The 19,342-nt window shown below is 48.8% G+C and overlaps 1 protein-coding gene across 1 annotated transcript in view; it reads right to left on the bottom strand.

Moving 5' to 3' along the window:
* The window catches only part of Dennd2a (DENN domain containing 2A), a 56,447-nt gene that overhangs the window by 18,026 nt on the left and 19,079 nt on the right, over positions 1-19,342 (bottom strand). Inside the window, 9 exon segments of the mRNA XM_032906700.1 lie at positions 298-446; positions 2,133-2,273; positions 3,987-4,064; positions 6,082-6,151; positions 7,008-7,117; positions 10,477-10,664; positions 12,522-12,572; positions 13,045-13,138; positions 14,885-15,085. Of these exon segments, the coding sequence (XP_032762591.1) occupies positions 298-446; positions 2,133-2,273; positions 3,987-4,064; positions 6,082-6,151; positions 7,008-7,117; positions 10,477-10,664; positions 12,522-12,572; positions 13,045-13,138; positions 14,885-15,085 (1,082 nt within the window).

The following is a 19,342-nucleotide window of genomic DNA, read 5'->3' as shown; positions in this document are numbered from 1 at the left end:
CTCAACTCATTGCCTCTAACAAGCCCTCCCAACATGGTGTAGTGTACTTCCTGGTCCCCCCACGGAATGAGAACTCAGGAGAGAGTGCCTAGCTCACAGTGAAACATGGAAAGCAGACCAAATACCAGAGAGGCTTGTGCAACGTGCATTCCACATCCCTTTACATTAAGAGTGAGCCTCACAGGCCTCCAGGTAGCCTTGTTTCTCAGAACCCAGTCTCGACACCCTTGAGAGTCTAAGAGTAAGCATGTTTACACGTATGTTTACACGTACAGTCAGGAGCAGCAGAGTTGGTACCTGAGTTTGTCTGCGATGAAGATGACCCTCCTTTCCAGAAGTAGGGAGGCAAAAACACTGACCAAGTGTCGGACACTGAGGGAGGAGAACAGAGACTCAAAGTCCACATGCTCTAGCCGGGAGTCCAGCGGTCGGCACAGCTCAATCACCTGCCAGGGAACAGGAGCAGCTGAGGTGGGCTTACACAGCAGGCCGTCCTGGGACTCCCAGGGCCTCTGCACGGGTGGTCCACTAGCATGGGGAAGGGAAAGAAAAGGCAGGAAAAGGGAAGAGAGTGGAGAAGGAGGTGTTAGAGAAGCAAGTGGCTCGTGCTCAGTTGAGGAGAGTTGGACAAAGGAGACAAGGAAAATGGACGGCACCATCCATGGCCCTTGGCCATATTGGGAGGCTCATCCTGGAAGAATGTATCTGCATGCCCCCTGGATGGTTACGTTGAAAACTGACCTAGCCTCAGAGTCCTGGAAGAAATCCTGTCTTCTGAAGGCCTGAAGAAGGAAATCCCAGGCCTGTGCCTATAGCCCAGGCTGGCTTCAAATTTTCTATGTAGCTTAGGGTGGCCTTGAACTGTCTGTCTGTCTGTCTATCATTGTGTCTGTGATGTATGTATGAGTACAGAGACACATGTGCCAAGGCACATACATGTGTGAAGTTTGGAAGACAACTTTCAGGAGCCAGTTCTCCCCTTCTACCACGGGTTCCAGAGATCGCACCAGTCATTGACTTGAGCAGCTGGTGCTTTAAAAAAAAAATCTTTTATGTGTATGGTTGTTTCTCTTGCATGTATGTGCACCATGTACATGCAATGCAGTGCCCATAGAAGCCATCAGATCCTCTGGAACTGGAATTACAGATGGTTGGGAGCCACCATGAGGGTGCTGGAAATCGAACCTCTGGAATAACAACTGATACTCTTAACCACTGAGCCATCTCTCCAGCCCCATGGCCTTGAACTCTTGATCCTTCTGCCTCCATCTTCCAGAGGCTGAGCTTACAGTGTGCACCATGTACCTAGGAGTTCCAGTCAGTTCCATGACTCTTCCTATCCCTTACTGTCTTATCACAGGTTACATGTGTGAGTTTCTAAGTTTCTCTATAGAAAGCGGCTTCGGCAGTGCTGTGAGTGGAGACTGGCTTTTCCTCTACCACAGCATCCACTGAGAACTCTCCCTACACTGGGGCCCCGCACTCCTGACCTTCAGTACAGTTCCATGGTCAGCTAACTATACCTGGATGGGGTAGTTTTGGGTTCCCAAGAACTGCTCAGTGCTGGACAACTGGGCTGAACTGGTACATCCCTGATGCACCCTCATCTCTTCTGTGTCTAGAAGCAACTGGTTTCCAGCAGAGATCCAAGGCTGGAGGAGACCAGTGCTCTCATGTTTACTGAGATAGATGATATGAAAAGAGAGATGAGAACATACATTGTATCAGGTCCCATGGTCTGACCAGGCCAAGGACAGGCTTTGAAGGGTAGGGTAGATATTAAGTACACCCAAGATGGTCTTCACTGAAAAGAACAATTCAAGTTACAAAGTTATAAAGTGAGGCAGGCCCCAAACGTGAATAGATCTAAATGAGACTGATGACGGACAATGGGCTTCAAAAAGAAGCCAGGGCGCACAGAGCACATCTCTGGCAAACCTCACATTGTACAGCATGGCTCCTGTGGGTTGCTCCCAGGAGCCGAGCCTGGGCTGGGCAGACAGGACTGAGGGTGGGTGAAGAGGACTGACCACTGAATTGGATGCCCTGCTGAAAGGCACAGCCTCTCCAGTCACAGGGCCTGGGCTGGCTGGACCACCCGTTCTCCTGGCAGAGGAAGAGTGACAGCTTACCTCAGTCCCCGAACCTGGCAGGAAGTTCTTGACAGTGATGGTTTTGCCCAGGGCTGGGAAAGGGGCTTCCATGACACTCCTCATGAGGGGCTGCACCAGGGCAGGGGAGATTCCTCTTCTCTTTTCCACCTCGTCCAAGATCTACGAGAATAAGAAAAGCACCTCAGCTATGCTGAAGTCCGTGTGCTCAGTTCTGGTGTAGTGGACCTGACAGAGCAACTCACGGATTGGGGGATGAGATGTGGGAGCTCATGAGGGGCTGTTGGCTCCTTGGGGGTATAAAGTTGGTTTTCTTTAAAGGTGTGGCTGGCCCCTGTATGTTGACCACAATAATACCCGTGAGCATATATAAGGATGACACAAACTGAACCTAACAGTTACTACAAGACAAGGGGGCTGGTGAAGAGCACTGACTGCTCTTTTTGAAAGATTTGGGGGTTTATAGGAAGAACAACACTATTAACCAACTGAACCCCACCAGAGCTCCCAGGGACTAAACCACCAACCAATGAGTACCCATGGAGGGACCCATAACTCCAGCCACATATGTGGCAGAGGATGGCACTGTCCAGCACCAGTGGGAGGAAAAGCCCTTGGTCCTGTGAAGGCTTATTCATTTCTCCAGTGTAGGGTAATGCCAGGGGCTTGAGGTTGGAATGGGTGGGAATGGGAGCATCCTCATAGAAGCAGGGGGAGGGGGAGGGTATGGGAGAGTGGAGAACGGGGATAACATTTGAAATGTAAATACATAAAATATCCAAGAAAAATAAAATTATTAAAAAATAAAGAAAGATTTGAGTTTGATTCTCAGCACTCACATGTTCTACCCTTAACTCCTGTTCCAAGGAATATGACACCCTCTTCTGGTCTCCACAGGTACTGCATGCACACAGACATGCATGACAAAACCCCATATACATGAAATAAAAATAAAAAGTCCTAAAACAACAACAATAACAACAGAAAGCCAGCATGGTGGCACATGCCTTTAATCAAAGCCCTTGGGAGGCAAAGCTGGCAAAATTCTGTGACTTCCAGGCTGGCCTGTTCTATGGTCTTACGTGGCCATAAGGAAATAAGCAAACAACGATAACGGGCGCATGGGTGGGGGCAGGGTGGAGAACAGAGGTGGGTCTCAGGAGGAGCTGGGGGAGGAAGAAGAACGAGCATGATTAAAAATAAACCCAAAGTGAAAACAAACAAAAACCACGCACATGTATGGAATCACAAAGAATTAATAAAAATGTGTAACAGTCTCCACAAATTAGGGGGAGCTCTGCAGTTCCTATCAGGGGCTTCTGGGCCCGATTACCATGTGACTCTGTAGTTCACACTACTCATTAATAGGGAAGCCACTGTTTCTTCTTGTTGACATGTGACTTGCTGGCTAATCCGTGTACATTTTCTCTTCCTGGGCTTTGTGCATAATAGGGACTGAGCTACAATGCTGACCCACACAAACTTCCTCCCTCCTTTGTTCCTTTCTCCTCTTCAGGGCACCAGTTCTTCTAGGAGTGAGCCACTCTGGCCACACCCTTCACTAACTCTTATTTCTTGAACTAACGATGAGAGAAATGGATAAAAAGGGGGGAGGGGGGGGTTGGGGATTTGGCTCAGTGGTAGAGGGCTTGCCTAGCAAGCACGAGGCCTTGGGTTCGGCCCCCAACTCCGAAAAAAAAAAAAAAAAGAAAAAAAAAAAAAAAAAAAAAAAAAAAGTGAGGAGGGAGCAGACAGGGAGCAAAATACTAAGATTGAAAGCAGCAGGGGGCGGGGCGCTGCTGCAGACAGATGCCACTTCCAGCATCCCTCAGCCCTTGCCCTGCTCTCCCACCCTCTCTCTGGGCAAGTCCTCACCTTTGAAAAGAGGCTGAAGCATCCCAGGCGGCTCACGATGCAGTAAACCTCAGGAAGCCGCTTCCCTTTGCCTCCGGGCTGTTCGGGAGAGAAACATTTGGACTTGTGAGTGTTGAGGTTGGGGAAGGTGGACCCCCGAGGCCCTGGAGCTATCCTGTGTCAGTTGTGGAACACCCAGTAAGGCAGGCACTTGCTAGCACCCCATTTTACCATTCAGAAGCCTGTAAGGTCACTGCATGCATTTTTGCTCTACAAATACTTCTGGCATTTACTTCCTTCCTTCCTTACTATCTGTGTACACCAGGGCACATATGTCAAGGTCAGAGGACAATTTACAGGTTAGTTCTCTCTTTCCAGAACTAGTCAAGACACCCTGGAGCTGGAGTTATGGATGGCCATGAGTCTTCAGGTGCATTCTGGGAACCAAACTAGGTTCTTTGTAAAAGTAACAAGTGCTCTAAGCCCCAAGCCATATTTTCAGCCCAAGTGGGTCCCAGGAATGAAACATAGGTCATCAGGCTTGGCAGCAAGCACCTGTACCTCCTGAGCCATCCAGCCTGCCCTAGTTTTATTCTTTAGAAGGACCCAGGTCAAGGGTTTAACATGCATGGGTGCTGAATGTGGTCTGGGGACCTGCTTCACTGTAGCCCCTCCTACCAGTTGTTTGAGACGGAATGTCATAATCAGTACCCTAAATGAGAAATTATTTCTGAAGACCCTTCTGGGAAATCACTTTAAACTCATTTTCAAGGGAAAAGGACCAATCAATGTCAACACTTTAAAGCAACCATAATAACACCGATATCACTCCACTTACTCTCTTTGGTTGTTACCCTTGGTTTTTACCTATCAAATCAATAAATATTGTCACACAGTAGCTGCTCCATCCCTCCTCCTCTCTGCAATGGCTGGAGATAGAAACCAGGGCCAGCGATGACGACATACATACATACATACATACATACATACATACATACATACATACATGCATCTTGTACACACATGCCGCACACACACACACACACACACACACACACACACACACACACACACACACACACACATACACACACCTCTATGCCTGGCATCCCTGGAGGTCAGAAGACCAAGCCAGATACTTTCTAACTACAGTTATGGATGGTTGTGAACCAGCAGGTGCTGGTTCTGGACTCCAAACCCAGGTGTCTTTTGCAAAACCAAGAAGTGCTCTAAGCTCCTGTACCAGCCTCCCAGCCCAAGTTTCTCATTCTTTTTTTTTTTTTTAAATACTTATTTATTTGTTTTATGTGAGTACACTGGCACTGTCAGACACACCAGAAGAGGGCATCAGATCTCATTACAGATGGTTGTGAGCCACCAAATGGTTGCTGGGAATTGAACTCACGACCTCTGGAAGAACAGTCACTGCTCTTAGCCACTGAGCCATTTCTCCAGTCCCAAGTTTCTGATTCTTAAAGGTAAATATTCCAAAAGGGATATTTTTACATTATCTGAATCTTCTAACTATTCTGAATGCTCTCATCCAGCAATCAGGTCTGTTTAGCAATGTTTTATTGCAAAGGAAATTTGGCTTAAGCAAGAAAAGATCTTTAATTTGGGAAAAATCAATGAAGTGTTTTCTTCCTTTTTTTTTTGGTTTTTCAAGACAAGGTTTATCAAGATAAGGTGTAATAGCCCTGGCTGTCCTGGAACTCATTCTGTAGACCAGGCTGGCCTTAAACTCAACGATCCGCTGCCCGTCTCTCTATCTTCTGAGTGCAGGGATTAAGAGTGTGTGCACAATACCTGACAATGAAGTGTTTTCTTACTGATGGAAATAATCACTTCTACAGAAGGAAACCCAGTGAGTTTCCAAATCGTCCCTCTCCTCGTACCCCCTCTCTCTGTGAGTCTGTGTGTCTGTGTGGTGTGATTAGCCCTGAACTCAGGAGCCTCCTGCACGACTTCTTTGGTACTGGGATTGCAGGTGCACATTACCAGGGCTAGCCTCAGCTAGCTGTGATTTTAACTCCCGGGTTAACCTGCCACCCCCGGCTCCTTCTCCAGCAGCACAGGTGACATGCGAGTGTCTGGGAAGCGCTGGCTGGATACTAACCAGCAGTCTTCGGCAGTAGCCAAACCTTCTGCTGCCATCTTCTCCAGTTAAGACAAACGAGAACGTTTCACTGCGGTTGAGGAAACACAAACAGGTTACGAAACCCAGCACACCCCAAAGGGACGCCCCCTACTGGAGTGATGAAGTGGCAGTGAGGAAGGGGGACAGGCTGGAGGGGCCGCTCAGGCTCCTTGCTCTGACTGCCCATCTCTTTGTGAGACTTGGGTCGCCAAAGCAAATGTCAAGGAGGTGTACCGAAAATGTCCTGAGAGGAAATGAGGCTTTTCTGCCCTGAGCTGCCCCACAATTCTATCACGTGAGCGATCCTAGGCCTTAGGAACAGCTGCTATTCACCACTGTGACTACAGAGAGGGACGAGGGATGGCTGTCTGTCTCCACAGTGGAAGGTGAGGATGTGACTCAGGAGGGACAGCTGAGGAGAGAACAGGTTGGGCCTTCCTCAGGACTGCCTGCAGTGTGGTTCTCACAGGAATATTCACACCTTGAGGTTTGCCTCTCAGGCAGCAGGCCAACTTCTTAGGACACAGTGTGCCTCAAGCACTCAGCATATGAGCCTGGTGAGTCGGGTGACTTCTGATGGCTCTAAAGCAGAAATGCGAACAGATCCCAGGCCCAGCGGCAGCCAGAGAGGTCACTGGAAGGCTTCCGGACCCTGCGTGGGTGAGGACGGACGACAGGCTGCTGCCCTAACTTCTCCCAGGTTAGGATTATATCCGGGAGGTCTGGAACACAGAGCTGCAGACTGTGTGGAGGCTTCCTTAACACCCACTTAGCGGGCACCTTTTGCCTCGGGAAATCTCTAGGCTGGTACCCATCAGGACTGCTTAACTCCTGAGTTCCAACCTCCGTACCCAACATCCAACTCTCGAACTCCAGACGTGGACAGAGCCGTTGGAAGCGCTTACCTGGTAAACTCCTGGACAGGACTCCAGTCCTTGGCATCAGGGAAGCAGAACTGGGGAATAGCCTTCAGCTGGTCCTCAGCCTCTCTCAGGAACTTGAATGACTTTTCTAACTGCAGAGAGAAAGATGGGAGAGGATCACAGACTAAACCCCACTAAGGGACAAAGAAAAAAGTCCCCGTGCTCCCTTCTCTGCCTATGACTACCATTCAGCAACTTCCTGGGGAAGGGTCTGAAGCCCATCTGTGGGCTGTTTCCCCTCGAGACAATCCAACTGTAGTCTGAGAGGGCAATCCGGAGACAGACAATCACAGGCCTCAGAGAGACGTCCTGATTCACACTCTGGACTACGCGTAAGAAAGGCTCTGTGGTAGTCCCTTCCAAAGGGCGCGTGTGGATATGGGGAGCAGTGCTATCCATCAGCTCTTCTGACTGCCGAGTGTGGTAATCCCCAGTGACTGATAGCAAGGCCACGCTGCACCTACAAACCAACTGGTCTCACCGGGACACTGAACGCAGAGCTGGAAGGGAACTTAGACAGCATGGGGCCCACACTCTCATTTCACAAGGGAGGAAACATGGCCTGTGATGTGTCCTGGTCACACAGCAAGTTTAGGGGGAGGGAAGGTGGTCATGACAGCTGGCGTCTCTGCCTCCCACACTCAGGACAGAATCCCAGGCAGTACGGACGGGAAGGATGAGGATCAATTAAGTCTGATTTAGAAATCATATTTAATGTCATGAAGGCCAGGCATGGTCATGCACACATGTAATCTCGTCCACTTAGCTGCATAGTGAGTTCAAGGCTGACCTGGGCTCCATGACAATGTGTCAACACAAACGGACAAAGGACAGTAACGAGCTTGCTTATTTTGTGTATCAAATCAATAGGAGTCTGTTTTCATTTTATAGGTAGTTTTTTGTTTTGTTTTTATTCTTATTTATTTGTTTACTTTTATGTATATGTGTGTGCACCTGGATGAGTTTATGTGCACTACATTTGTGCAGGTGCCCTGGGAGGTCAAAGGGCATTGGATCCCATGGAGCAGTTGTGAGCCACCTGGTGTGGGGGCTGGGAAAGGGATGAAGTACCCCTCAGAGAGTGGTAAGTGCTCTTAACCGCTGAGCCATCTCTCCAGACCCTTGCTTTGCTTTTTGGAGACAGGGTCTCAGTATGTAGTTCAGGCTGGCTTCAAACTCACAAAGACTCTCCTGCCTCAGTCAGCCACACCTGGCTTAATGGAATATTACTAGTGTGACAATGTGGACTCCCGACCTTGAATAAAAGGTTTATTAGACTGTGGGATGAACCCCATTTCTTAAACGCTTATAAAAAGTCTGGGCGTGGTGGTGCACCCCTTTAATCTCACCACCTGAGAGGCAGAGGCAGGAAGACCTCTGAGTCTGAGGCCAGCCTGGTCTGTATGGTGAGTCCCAGGTTATCAGGATGAAATAGAGACTCTGTCTTCACATGCGCACATGTACCCACACAAACAAGCACTACCCAGAAAACCCCAAACGACAAAATCAGGAAACATCTAAATAAAAAGGTCCAAGTTAGGGCTGTATAGAAGATTATCTTGGGGCTGGAGAGATGGCTCACCTGTTAAGAGCAGTCTGCTCTCCCTGAGTTCAATTCCTACCAAGCACGTGGTGGCTCATAACCATACTGGGATCTGAGGCTCTTCCAGTGTGTAGGCACACATGCAGACAGAGCACTCATACATATTAAATAAATAAATAAAATAAAAAGACTATCTCGAAACAAGGAGGTGCAGAATGATCCAGAATGAAACAGAATAAAACAGACTCACATAAGAAATATCAGGGGCCAGATACACTTCCAACAGGGAAAGACCAGTTAAACAAAGGAGGCTCCCTCCCATACTGGGGCGTTAGAGAACTTCAAAAATTATGCTTCAAATTTGAACTAAATATGTTTTAAAATAATATGCTTACAAGGCTGTGCATGGAACAAGACACAAAAGCCATAGCTATGACTGAGAATAACAATAAAGGGAACACAGTCTGAGGAAAGACTAGAAGCCGAAACAACAACGTGCTAGCTGTGGAGAGCTCGTGCAGATCATGGGTGACTTTTTCTTTACGTCTTCCTGAGTGAGCTCTGTTTTCAATGGTGACTTAACTATCTCCTAAAAGGGGGTTTAGTGGGAGTCCAGTCTAAAGGCTCCAGGCAGCAAATGGCAAGCAATCAGCCGTTCTAATGACTCAGTAATGAATTCATGACTTGATGCCTTTGTTCTGGAACCCCAATTAAGTGTTACCATGTGCTCCACAATGTGCTGAGCCCTGAGGGCAATGCAGAATGACAAGCCGGGCCTCATGGCTTGGCGCCTCCTGGGGCTCTCAACTGGGCTGTATGAGCCTGTCGCATATGATACACTGGGGGTTTTCAGGAGCACGTTCCCTAAGGTGTTGGAGGAAGAGGGCAGGTGCTTGTGCCCATGGTTACTTCCGTTCACACCATCGTTCCAAATGTCAGCATACTTCTGGTATACCTCCTCCCCTCCACCCCACCCCCGCAAAGGGCAGGAAACCCACTGTATTCTCTTTATAATCACTTTGGGATCAAGCAGAAGATCCTTAGAATATCTGGATGTAAGCAGTGGTTTGAGTGAATTAGAATACAGTTGACTCTTTAATGCAGATGTGAGAGCCCAAGAGTGGCAACACTGGCTTTATTAAGTGCCCCTTTTTTAGGTGCCTAGAAATGATCAGTGGTGTAAGCCACAATACGGCAGGGTTCCCTTCCCTGCCCCGCACCCCCACCCCCCAACACCTAGCGGAACAGGATGCATTCAAAGAAGATTCAGCTCAGACATAAGGTGATGGATTTAGGAGTTGTGTGGCTTAAGGAGAAAATGCTGAGACGGGCTGAGGGGCTGGATAAGGAGACAGCAGAACGACAGAGACGATCAGCACTGTGGCCGTAGGAATGCAGGAAGTTTTGTTTGTTCTGAAATATGGTCTCATGCATCCCAGGCCTGCCTTGAACCCACTATACCTTTGATGATGACCTTGAAGTTCTGATCCTCTTTTTCTACCTTCCAAGATTACAAGTGTGCACCACCCCGCCCAATTTATGTGGGATTGGGGCTAGGGCTTCTCTATTTTTCTCTGTGTAGCACTGACTGGCCTGAAATTCTCCATGTAGACCAGGCTGATGTCAAACCACACAAAAACACCCCTGTCCACCTCCTCAGTGCTGAGCTTAAAGATAATATGCCACTACAACCTGGATTATCTTTGCCTGCTTTTTTATTGGGGGGGGGTGTTTTTGCATCCTTTAATCTGTCCTCCTGGACCCTGTCATGTTCCCAGTATTAGCTTTTTCACGGGGCAGACACTCCTTGGGGCTCGCTCCTTGGGGTTCCAGACCCCTCCCTGAACCCAAGCTGACAGCCAGAACATGGTGGTCCCCGGGCAGCCCCCAGCGACCCGTCTCCCCTACCTTCAGAGGAAATTGCTGGGTGAGCTCTGGCACATAGGCAGCCCCTGCCTGCTTCTTGTGTAGAGATACGACCACAAAGTACTCGAAGAGTTGCCTCTCTTGGTACTCAATGAGATCCCGGTCAAGTGATGAGTACCGAGGGGCCTGCTTCAGGCGTGACTTCACATTGACCAGGCGCTGGCTGTGAGCTGGGGAGAAAGAAGCCGCAGGCCTGTTGTGACTCACTTGTCAATGTGGAATTGCTCAGCATCCAACTATTATGTAATTCCTAGCTTCAGTACGTTTTCTAATCCCCGGAGTCTTTCCACATCTAGCAAATTAGTAGAAAACTCTCTGGCCTCTTGTCAAACTCGTGGGAGGGGTGCCATTCATTTACAGGCCTGCCGGCCAAGCAAGGCACAGTACCCAGGCTCAGATCTGGCCAGGGCTTTGTGGCTAGGCCTGGAGACGGACATGTTTCCCCTCTGTCTGTCTTTATGGTGGAGACTACCTTTCTCCTTGTTCACTGCCATGTCTTTCAGTTTGTGTGATATTACAAAATCCAGGCTATGGGACTTTTGGAGCTGAGGGCTTTGTAAACATCCTGTATGACGTGACAATAGAGACCCGGCTACCTCAGGAACCCCCTCCCACCTCTGCTCAGCCAGTTCTCTGCAGTGGGAACAGACTTTCTTGTTCTGGGGGTGGCCCAGTAGTAGATGGTATCAGAGGTGAGTGAGGGAGAGCCACTCGGTGTCACCTCACTTGACACCCAGGGCTGCCCTCTCTGTTCTCTCATGGGGGGCTGAGAAGTCTCAAAAAATTCACTAAGTCTTAGACCAGGATCACTGAATGTCAGGCCCAGGCAGCAACTGCTTTACCAACTTCATCTGGCAGGAAAGGAGCCAGAGGCTCTGAGATCTTAACAGATTGCCTAAAGTTCATATAACCATTATCAAGTACGGTACCTGACATCGTCAGAGGCATAGGAACAGGTGGCTGCGTTACTGTCACACCTGATCTCTGCACAGGTCTGGCCCACTATCAAGCCTTGATAAGCAAGCCTGAGCAGGTCATGTCTGTCCCTTAGCTGTAGGAAGGAGCCATGTCTACAGCTGCCCAGTCAACTCATGCACCCTGCTCTCCTCACCTCCCAGTCAACTCATGCACCTGCTCTCCTCACCTCCCAGTCAGCTCATGCACCCTGCTCTCCTCACCTTCCAGTCAGCTCATGCACCTGCTCTCCTCACCCCCCAGTCAGCTCAGGCACCTGCTCTCCTCACCTCCCAGTCAGCTCATGCACCCTGCTCTCCTCACCCCCCAGTCAGTTCATGCACCTGTTCTCCTCACCTCCCAGTCAGCTCAGGCACCTGTTCTCCTCACCTTCCAGTCAGCTCATGCACCTGCTCTCCTCACCCCCCAGTCAGCTCAGGCACCTGCTCTCCTCACCCCCCAGTCAGCTCAGGCACCTGTTCTCCTCACCCCCCAGTCAGCTCAGGCACCTGTTCTCCTCACCCCCCAGTCAGCTCAGGCACCTGTTCTCCTCACCCCCCAGTCAGCTCATGCACCTGTTCTCCTCACCTCCCAGTCAGCTCAGGCACCTGCTTTCCTCACCTCCCAGTCAGCTCATGCACCCTGCTCTCCTCACCCCCCAGTCAGCTCATGCACCTGTTCTCCTCACCTCCCAGTCAACTCATGCACCTGCTCTCCTCACCTCCCAGTCAGCTCATGCACCTGCTCTCCTCACCTTCCAGTCAGCTCATGCACCTGCTCTCCTCACCCCCCAGTCAGCTCATGCACCTGTTCTCCTCACCTCCCAGTCAGCTCAGGCACCTGTTCTCCTCACCCCCAGTCAGCTCAGGCACCTGTTCTCCTCACCTCCCAGTCAGCTCATGCACCTGCTCTCCTCACCTCCCAGTCAGCTCATGCACCTGCTCTACTCACCTCCCTCTCAGGCACCCTCATCCCTCCCAGTCAGCTCAGGCACCTGTTCTCCTCACCTCCCAGTCAGCTCAGGCACCTGTTCTCCTCACCTCCCAGTCAGCTCAGGCACCTGTTCTCCTCACCTTTTAGCTTCTCCTCTGTGTCGCTGTCAGACTCACTGTTTTCATCTGTCACTGGAACAAAACAACAAGGAAGGAAGAGGCAGATGTGAGTCCCAGCACAGGAAACAAACCCCAAACTTCTAGGCCAGAGGGGGATGTTTTGTCAACTAAGTAAAACATGTCAGTCAAATTTGGCTCAACTTAACACACTAGCAAACTGATTAGACTCAGGGTAAGATGGCTCCTTGAGCAGACTATCTATAGCAAGAGGCAGAAGCCCTCTATTGTAGCCAGGAAGGTCGATGCCGGGTCAGGTGACATGCAGCCCTCAGCTGACTTGATGGTAGGCAAGGCAGAGGGAGCCAGAGCATGTGCCACTGAGGCGCCTGGCCCTTCATCCCAGAGAGAAGCGCAGACAAGAAGCAGCCATTGCTTCCTCCTTGGCGAACTGGGGAAAAACAAGGGACGATGCATTCTCTAGGAAGGATGTCTTCTCCCAGTTCTAGTGAGAACAGTCCTAGCAGGGTGGGCCAGAGGAGTCTACCTTTTCCTGAGTTGCTCTCCGTGGACTGGGATAGCCTTTTCACCCGTTTCTTTCCTCTCCGGGCCTCATAAATGGCATTGATCCTCAACACCAGCTGCCGGATACCAGAAGAAAAGCCATTGTTAATTACAACCCTGGTGCAGATGGTTGTCTAGGTTGACCCTTCTTTCCTAGGATGATGAAGGGAAAGGGGAGGGGACACACTTCCACTGCCTCATGTCTTCTGATCATCCTTGTCAAGCACACTGTCAAAACACTGAAGGAGGCTGTCTCCACTGTTGTGAGGCCGGCCAGGTCTAAACGCCCCTGCCCAGCCCAGACACTGAGGCAGTCCTGGGCTCTCGGTATCACTCAGTTCCTCCTTCTGATACTTTAACACTGTGATGTCACTGTGGCTTAGGTATTTACTCCCAAAAAATGAAACAGGAGAAGGAAAAGACAGAATAATTCCCATGCAGGGCTACTTTGGGGGGAACCATTCTGAAGAACGTTTGAGCAACCCCCGCAGAACGGTTGCCTTCAGAGCCCTACTGCTGACTGTGCAAGAAGGAGCTGTGTGGAGGAGCCTCGCTCCCATGCTCTCGGGTCCCCGCTGTACAGCAGCACATGTATGGCACGGAAGTAGCCAGAGTGCTCTGAACCGTGACGCATCCCAGGCGTAGGCCCACTGTTACAGAGCCTCTGCTTCCTGCCATAGCACCGTCTGGACCCTGTGGGCGGTCACTGCTTACGACAGCCACTTCCTTGAGAACAGAGCTGCTTCAAAGGCAAAGGTCTCTCTTGCTGTTGGTGATTCCTGTATCTCTCCTTCCTGTCCTCTCCTCAGGCGCTGAGTGTACTCACGTGTCGTGCCAGATCACTAGGGCTTGTCAAAAGGGTACATGGTTCATGTGCCTTAGATTCCCACACCAAAATTAGTTTAACATTCATCGTTTTCTTTGTGGGGAGCTAAAGAATGAACTTAGGGTTATTAAGTACACTAGGCTACCCTTGTAAATGATCCATGTTCTTTCTCTGTCTGTCTGTCTGTCTGTCTCTGTCTCCTTTGTAAGTATAGGTGTTTTACCTTTATGTAATGTGTCCTCATGCATGCATGGTGTCTCTAGAGGCATTAGATCCTCCAGAACTGGAGTTACAATGGTTATAAGCCACCAAGTGGGTGCTGTGAGTTGAACATGGATTCTCGGGTTGGAGAGATGGCTCAGTGGTTAAGAGCACTGTCTGCTCTTCTAGAGGTCCTGAGTTCAATTCCCAGCAACCACGTGGTGGCTCATAAGATCTGGTGCCCTCTTCTGAATGCATGCTGAGAGAGAGAGAGAGAGAGAGAGAGAGAGAGAGAGAGAGAGAGAGAGAGAGAGAGAGAGAGATTGTGTGTGTGCATTTCTGTGTGAAAGTGTGGTGTATGAGTGTGTGTGACTATTAAGACTGTTAAATCTCTACCCTATCCTTTATCCTATCTTGGACCAGCTCTCTTGAATGGATCACTAGCTCCTCTCTGTAAGTCAGTCACTGAGGAGAATGTATCTAAATGGTAGAGTGCTACCCTAGCAAGTGTGAAACTCATGTTCAATGTCACACACACACACACACACACACACAAACACACACACACACACACACACACACACACTCGCAGGAAAAGACTCTTGTCAAAAGGTTAGGTAAGGAGAAGGGCACAGACTACAATGGTAACAGATGACCCACATATCCTAGTTTGCTGTCTGTCTGTCCCACAATGAGGGAGAAACCAGAGGAACTCCTACTCTCTCTCCTCAACCTCCTTCCTTTACAGAGAAGTGGGGGGTGCATCCTGGACCTCAAAACCCTAAGTATGTATTACCTTGGGGATCTTTTTCTTCTTTCTGCCATTCTGTAGGTCTCCGAGGTTAAAGAACGTGTCGTCCGGGCTGCTAGGTGTGGAGGGAGGGCTAGTTCTCAGCGGGGACCCAGCTCCATCCCGGCTCAGCTTCCTAGTGTCCGACAGCTTGAAGTTTCTTCTCTCTGAGTTTTGCCGGAAAAATGCAGACTTGGACAAGGACTGCTGTGTGAGAAAGGGGAAGGCATCAGTCCATACAAAGGGGCTGAGGTAGACGGTCAGTGCTGAGACACGGAACTGAGCAGGCTGGGCTGGGTTCCCAGGGTACTGCGGGCTGCCATGCTAACTAGGCTGTGCTACCATTCCACTGTGGAGAATGTATGCGACAGAGGACGTAACTCCAGTCTCTTTTCAGATGTGTGGGAAGCCACCTGCCACCACTGCTTACAGTTGAGCCTTGATAAAAGACACACGTCCAGGGAATTGCAGGACTAAACCGGCTTGCCAGGGGCCTGCTCTGTAGGAACTGTGGTCCCTCTGGGCATCCGCATCGTCTTCTATTTGGAGCGCTGAGGTTTGAGTCTAAGGCCTTACACCGACAGGCACTCTACCGCTGAGCTAGAGCCCCAGTCCAGGATTTTGTTTCTGAAACAAAGCTTCTTTCAAATCAAAAAGCAAACCAAAACTTATTCAAAAGTTTACAGCTCAGTAGAGAGAGTGGCTCAGAGGACTCACGTGGCACATACACAGCGCCAAGTTTGATCTTCAGGAACCCCCAAAATAAAAATGAACTTTACTCCTGGCCTGGTAGAGCATGGCTGTAATTCTAGCGCTGGGGGAAAAGGGGGAACCAGATGTGCATGGCAAGGTCCTCCCCAGCTGCATAGCAAGTCTGAGGCTCGTCTGGGCTGCACGAGGCTCTCTGTATCAAAAAAAAAAAAAAAAAAAAAAAAAAAAAAAAAAGAAATGTATAGTTCACAACACAGAAGAGAATCCATTTTTTCCTGATAAATACAAGTTGATAAGCACAAGCCCACTCAAAGAGACAAACAAAACAAAACAAAAAACAAAAAAAGATAAGAATGTTCCTAAAGTGGGAGTATAATGATTCCCAGATCTGTAGAAGAATCTGGACTTGCTCCAAAAATAAAAGAGAATTCAAGCTCCACCAAGGAAACATTTTTCACTCAAAAAAGTAACAATTTGCTAATCCACTCTGTAAGAGAGACTTTGAGGGAAAGTAACTTCCTTACACCACTATCGAGAATCAAACCCAGCAAACCTTGAGGAAGGGTAAGCTGAGCATACGTTATAAAATGATAATGTGCATACCCTACAATCCAGCAGTCCCACCCCTAGGAATTCCCCTTCCTGATGCACTTGGGTAACGTTATATTGCAAATGGAAAGTTACACTCTGCAGAGAACATCATACATTGTGACATGGCGTGCGATCACAAAACGCTGTGAACAACCTAAATGCCCATCAACAGAGGTTGAGCAGACAGATTGGGATAGAACCTGATGGTGGAAGAGCAGGCAATCGTCAGATGAAAGTTGGAGATAGGTATAAAGGTTCTTTCAGGCACAGATTGTATTTTTAATGTATTTATTTTATTTTTATGTAAATAGGTATTTTGTACACCATGCACATTCCTGGTGTCAGCAGAGACCAGAAGATGATGTTGGATCCCCTGGGAATGGAGATATAGATGGCTGTGATTGTCACATGGGTGCTGGGAATGAACCAGGGTCCTCTGGAAGAGCAGCCAGTGCTCTTACCTGCTGAGCCATCTCTCCAGAGTGGTATCATTTTTAACAGTTATTTACTGTGTGTGTGTGTGTGTGTGTGTGTGTGTGTGTGTGTGTCAGTGCTCGCTGTTGGTGCACGTGGAGGCCAGGGGACAGCTTTCCAGGGGTCACTTCTCTCCTTGATTTTGAGGCAGGGTCTCTTTTGTTTTTGCTACTGTACTGTGTTCAGGAAATTCCTGACAGTCATTTTGTCTGACTTTCATCTAATCATGATAGGGCTGAGATTGTAGACTCTTACAGACACATCCAGCGTCTTAAAATTACCAGCTTATGTAGTACTGTGTGTATGAGTGCATGCTGTGCGTGCCACCGTACGTGTGTGGAGAACAGCTTTCAGTCTTCCTTCCTAGCTTTACCTGGTTAATGGGACCAAACTCAGCATGGCTGCTTGTGCAGCAAGCACTTTTACCCACTGAGCCATCCTGCTGGCCCATCAGCTGGATGTTGCTCTGCATAGAAAGCAAGGCACGGCATGTTGGTTTTCGTGTGTTTTAAGATAGGGTATCTGTCTGGAGAGATGGCTCAGAGGTTAAGAGTGCTGTCTGCTCTTCCACAGGTCCTGAGTTCAATTCCCAGCAACCGTATGGTGGCTCACAACCATCTATAGTGATACCTGGCGCCCTCTTCTGGCCTTCAGGTGTACATGCAGACAGAATGCTGTAAACATAATAAATCTTTAAAAAAATTAAAAAGGGGAAAAAAAAGATATAGGGTATCACTGGGTGTCCCAGCTGTTGGGAGGCAGAGGCAGGTGAATTTCTGTGAGTTTGAAGCAGCCTGGTCTACAGAGTTCCAGGACAGAAACCATGTCTCAAAAAACCAACCGAACAAACAAACAAAAAGATATAAAATATCTGGCAATCGGTAGGCATTCACTGTCTTTAGTCTCCTTCCTTTCAACACTGATATTTTCCCCACTCAATGTTCTCTCTCTCCTGTGTTTTGGATGCGATGCTGTGTGCCTATTTTCCTTGGGGAACCCTCTAATATTTCAGGCTATCTTAAGACATGTCCTCTATAGAACTACTAACCATCTGCCAGTTTTCTTTCGTATTATATTTTCATCACAGGGAACAGCTGGCAGAACTGTTTTGCTTTTATGGTGCTGGGGGGGCAAACCTTGAGCATGAGAGGCAACTGCTCTCCACTGAGTTTCCCCTGACCTATATGCTGTATAGATTTTATTTTATGTGTATGGGTGTTTGGCTGCATGTATATATGTGGACCACATGTGTGCCCAGTGCTCAAGAAGGCCAGAAGAGGACACTGGATCTCCAGCAGCTAGCTGGAGTTAAAGGTGGTAGTGAGCCACCATGTGGGTGCTGGGAATCAAACCTGATAGTTGGGGACTTATGGAAGAACGGCCAGTGCTACCTCTCCAGCCCTCTTCTTGTTGGTAAAAGACTGATTTTTATCTTCTTATTTTTCGTTCCTGCTCCTCTCAGTGTTTGACTTATTTTTCAGTTATTTGTGAGCATGTGTGTCTGCTGTATGGGTTGTATCTGTGCATGTGTGCTTGCAGAGGCCAGAGACAGCAATTCCTTTGGAGCTGGACTGAGAGGCCAGCGAGCAGCCTGTCATGGGGACTGGGAACCAAACTCCAATCCTCGCAAAAGCAGTGATGGTGAGCCGACTCTCTAGTCCTCTAACTTCCTCATTCTTTACCCAGAGAACCTATCTGCTGGGCTGGCGAGATGGCTCAGCAGGCAGGGGATGCTTGCCGCCACGCCTGAGGACCTGACATTGGTCCATAGGTCCCACGTGGTAGGAGAGAACCAACTCAGGCTGTCCCAACCCCCACTCGCTCGCCTGTGGTACACGCATATGCACACATATGTGAAGGGAAAAATTAGAAAAAGAAGAGCATCTATTTCTTGTTAGATGTTTAATAAATACTGGATTCTATTTTGGTCTGGATTTTCTTGGTTTGCTTTTGAAACATATTTTATTCATTAATCCATCGGAAATTTATTTTATGGTATGCTAATCTAAATCATTTCCCTCCATGCTAATTTATCCCGATTCCATTTAATGAATGAGCCTTTCATTCTCAATCAATTTACAAAGCTGCGTCTACCGTATCTTAAGTGCTCACAGAATAGGCCTATGTTGTCCCTGGATTCTCCGGTCTTGCTTAGTTCCAAGTAGGACAGATTTACAACTTCAGAGCCCTTTCTTTTTCAAAATTTCCAGGAACAAAGACTCCTATCTGCCCTGCGGTTGGTTCTCCCATTCATCGTTGGTCTACAAGGAGCAAGGAACTGCTTGCACAGAAAGCTTGCAACAGTGGAGTGCTGGCCTGCTGTGGCCAGTGTGGGCATCTTCACATCTTGGCACAGAAGTCAGCTTTCTTAGCAGCCTAATTCCACCTGCAGTGAAGTCCAGGAAATGTCCTGAAACTTTCAGGACACTGAAATCTATATAGCTGCTGGCAACCAGCGGCTATCTGTTTCTGTTCAAGATTTACACTGGACCAGTTTGCTTACAGAACATTTGGCCAGTGAAAAGGTCTGAGAAGGGAAGCAACCAGAACATGGTACTCAACTCTGGATAGCATGCCAAGGAGCCTGGCGGAAGCCGTGTGCAGGCTGCATCCAGGCTGCATCCTGGTGCCACTGCTGGGGAGAAGGGATCCCGCAGTCTCCAGCGTGTCCAAGCAACTGATGGTCCA

The sequence above is a fragment of the Rattus rattus genome, chromosome 6, assembly GCF_011064425.1.
Source record: "Rattus rattus isolate New Zealand chromosome 6, Rrattus_CSIRO_v1, whole genome shotgun sequence".
Taxonomy (NCBI): Eukaryota; Metazoa; Chordata; class Mammalia; order Rodentia; family Muridae; genus Rattus; species Rattus rattus.
This window is presented reverse-complemented; position numbering and strand designations above follow the sequence as displayed.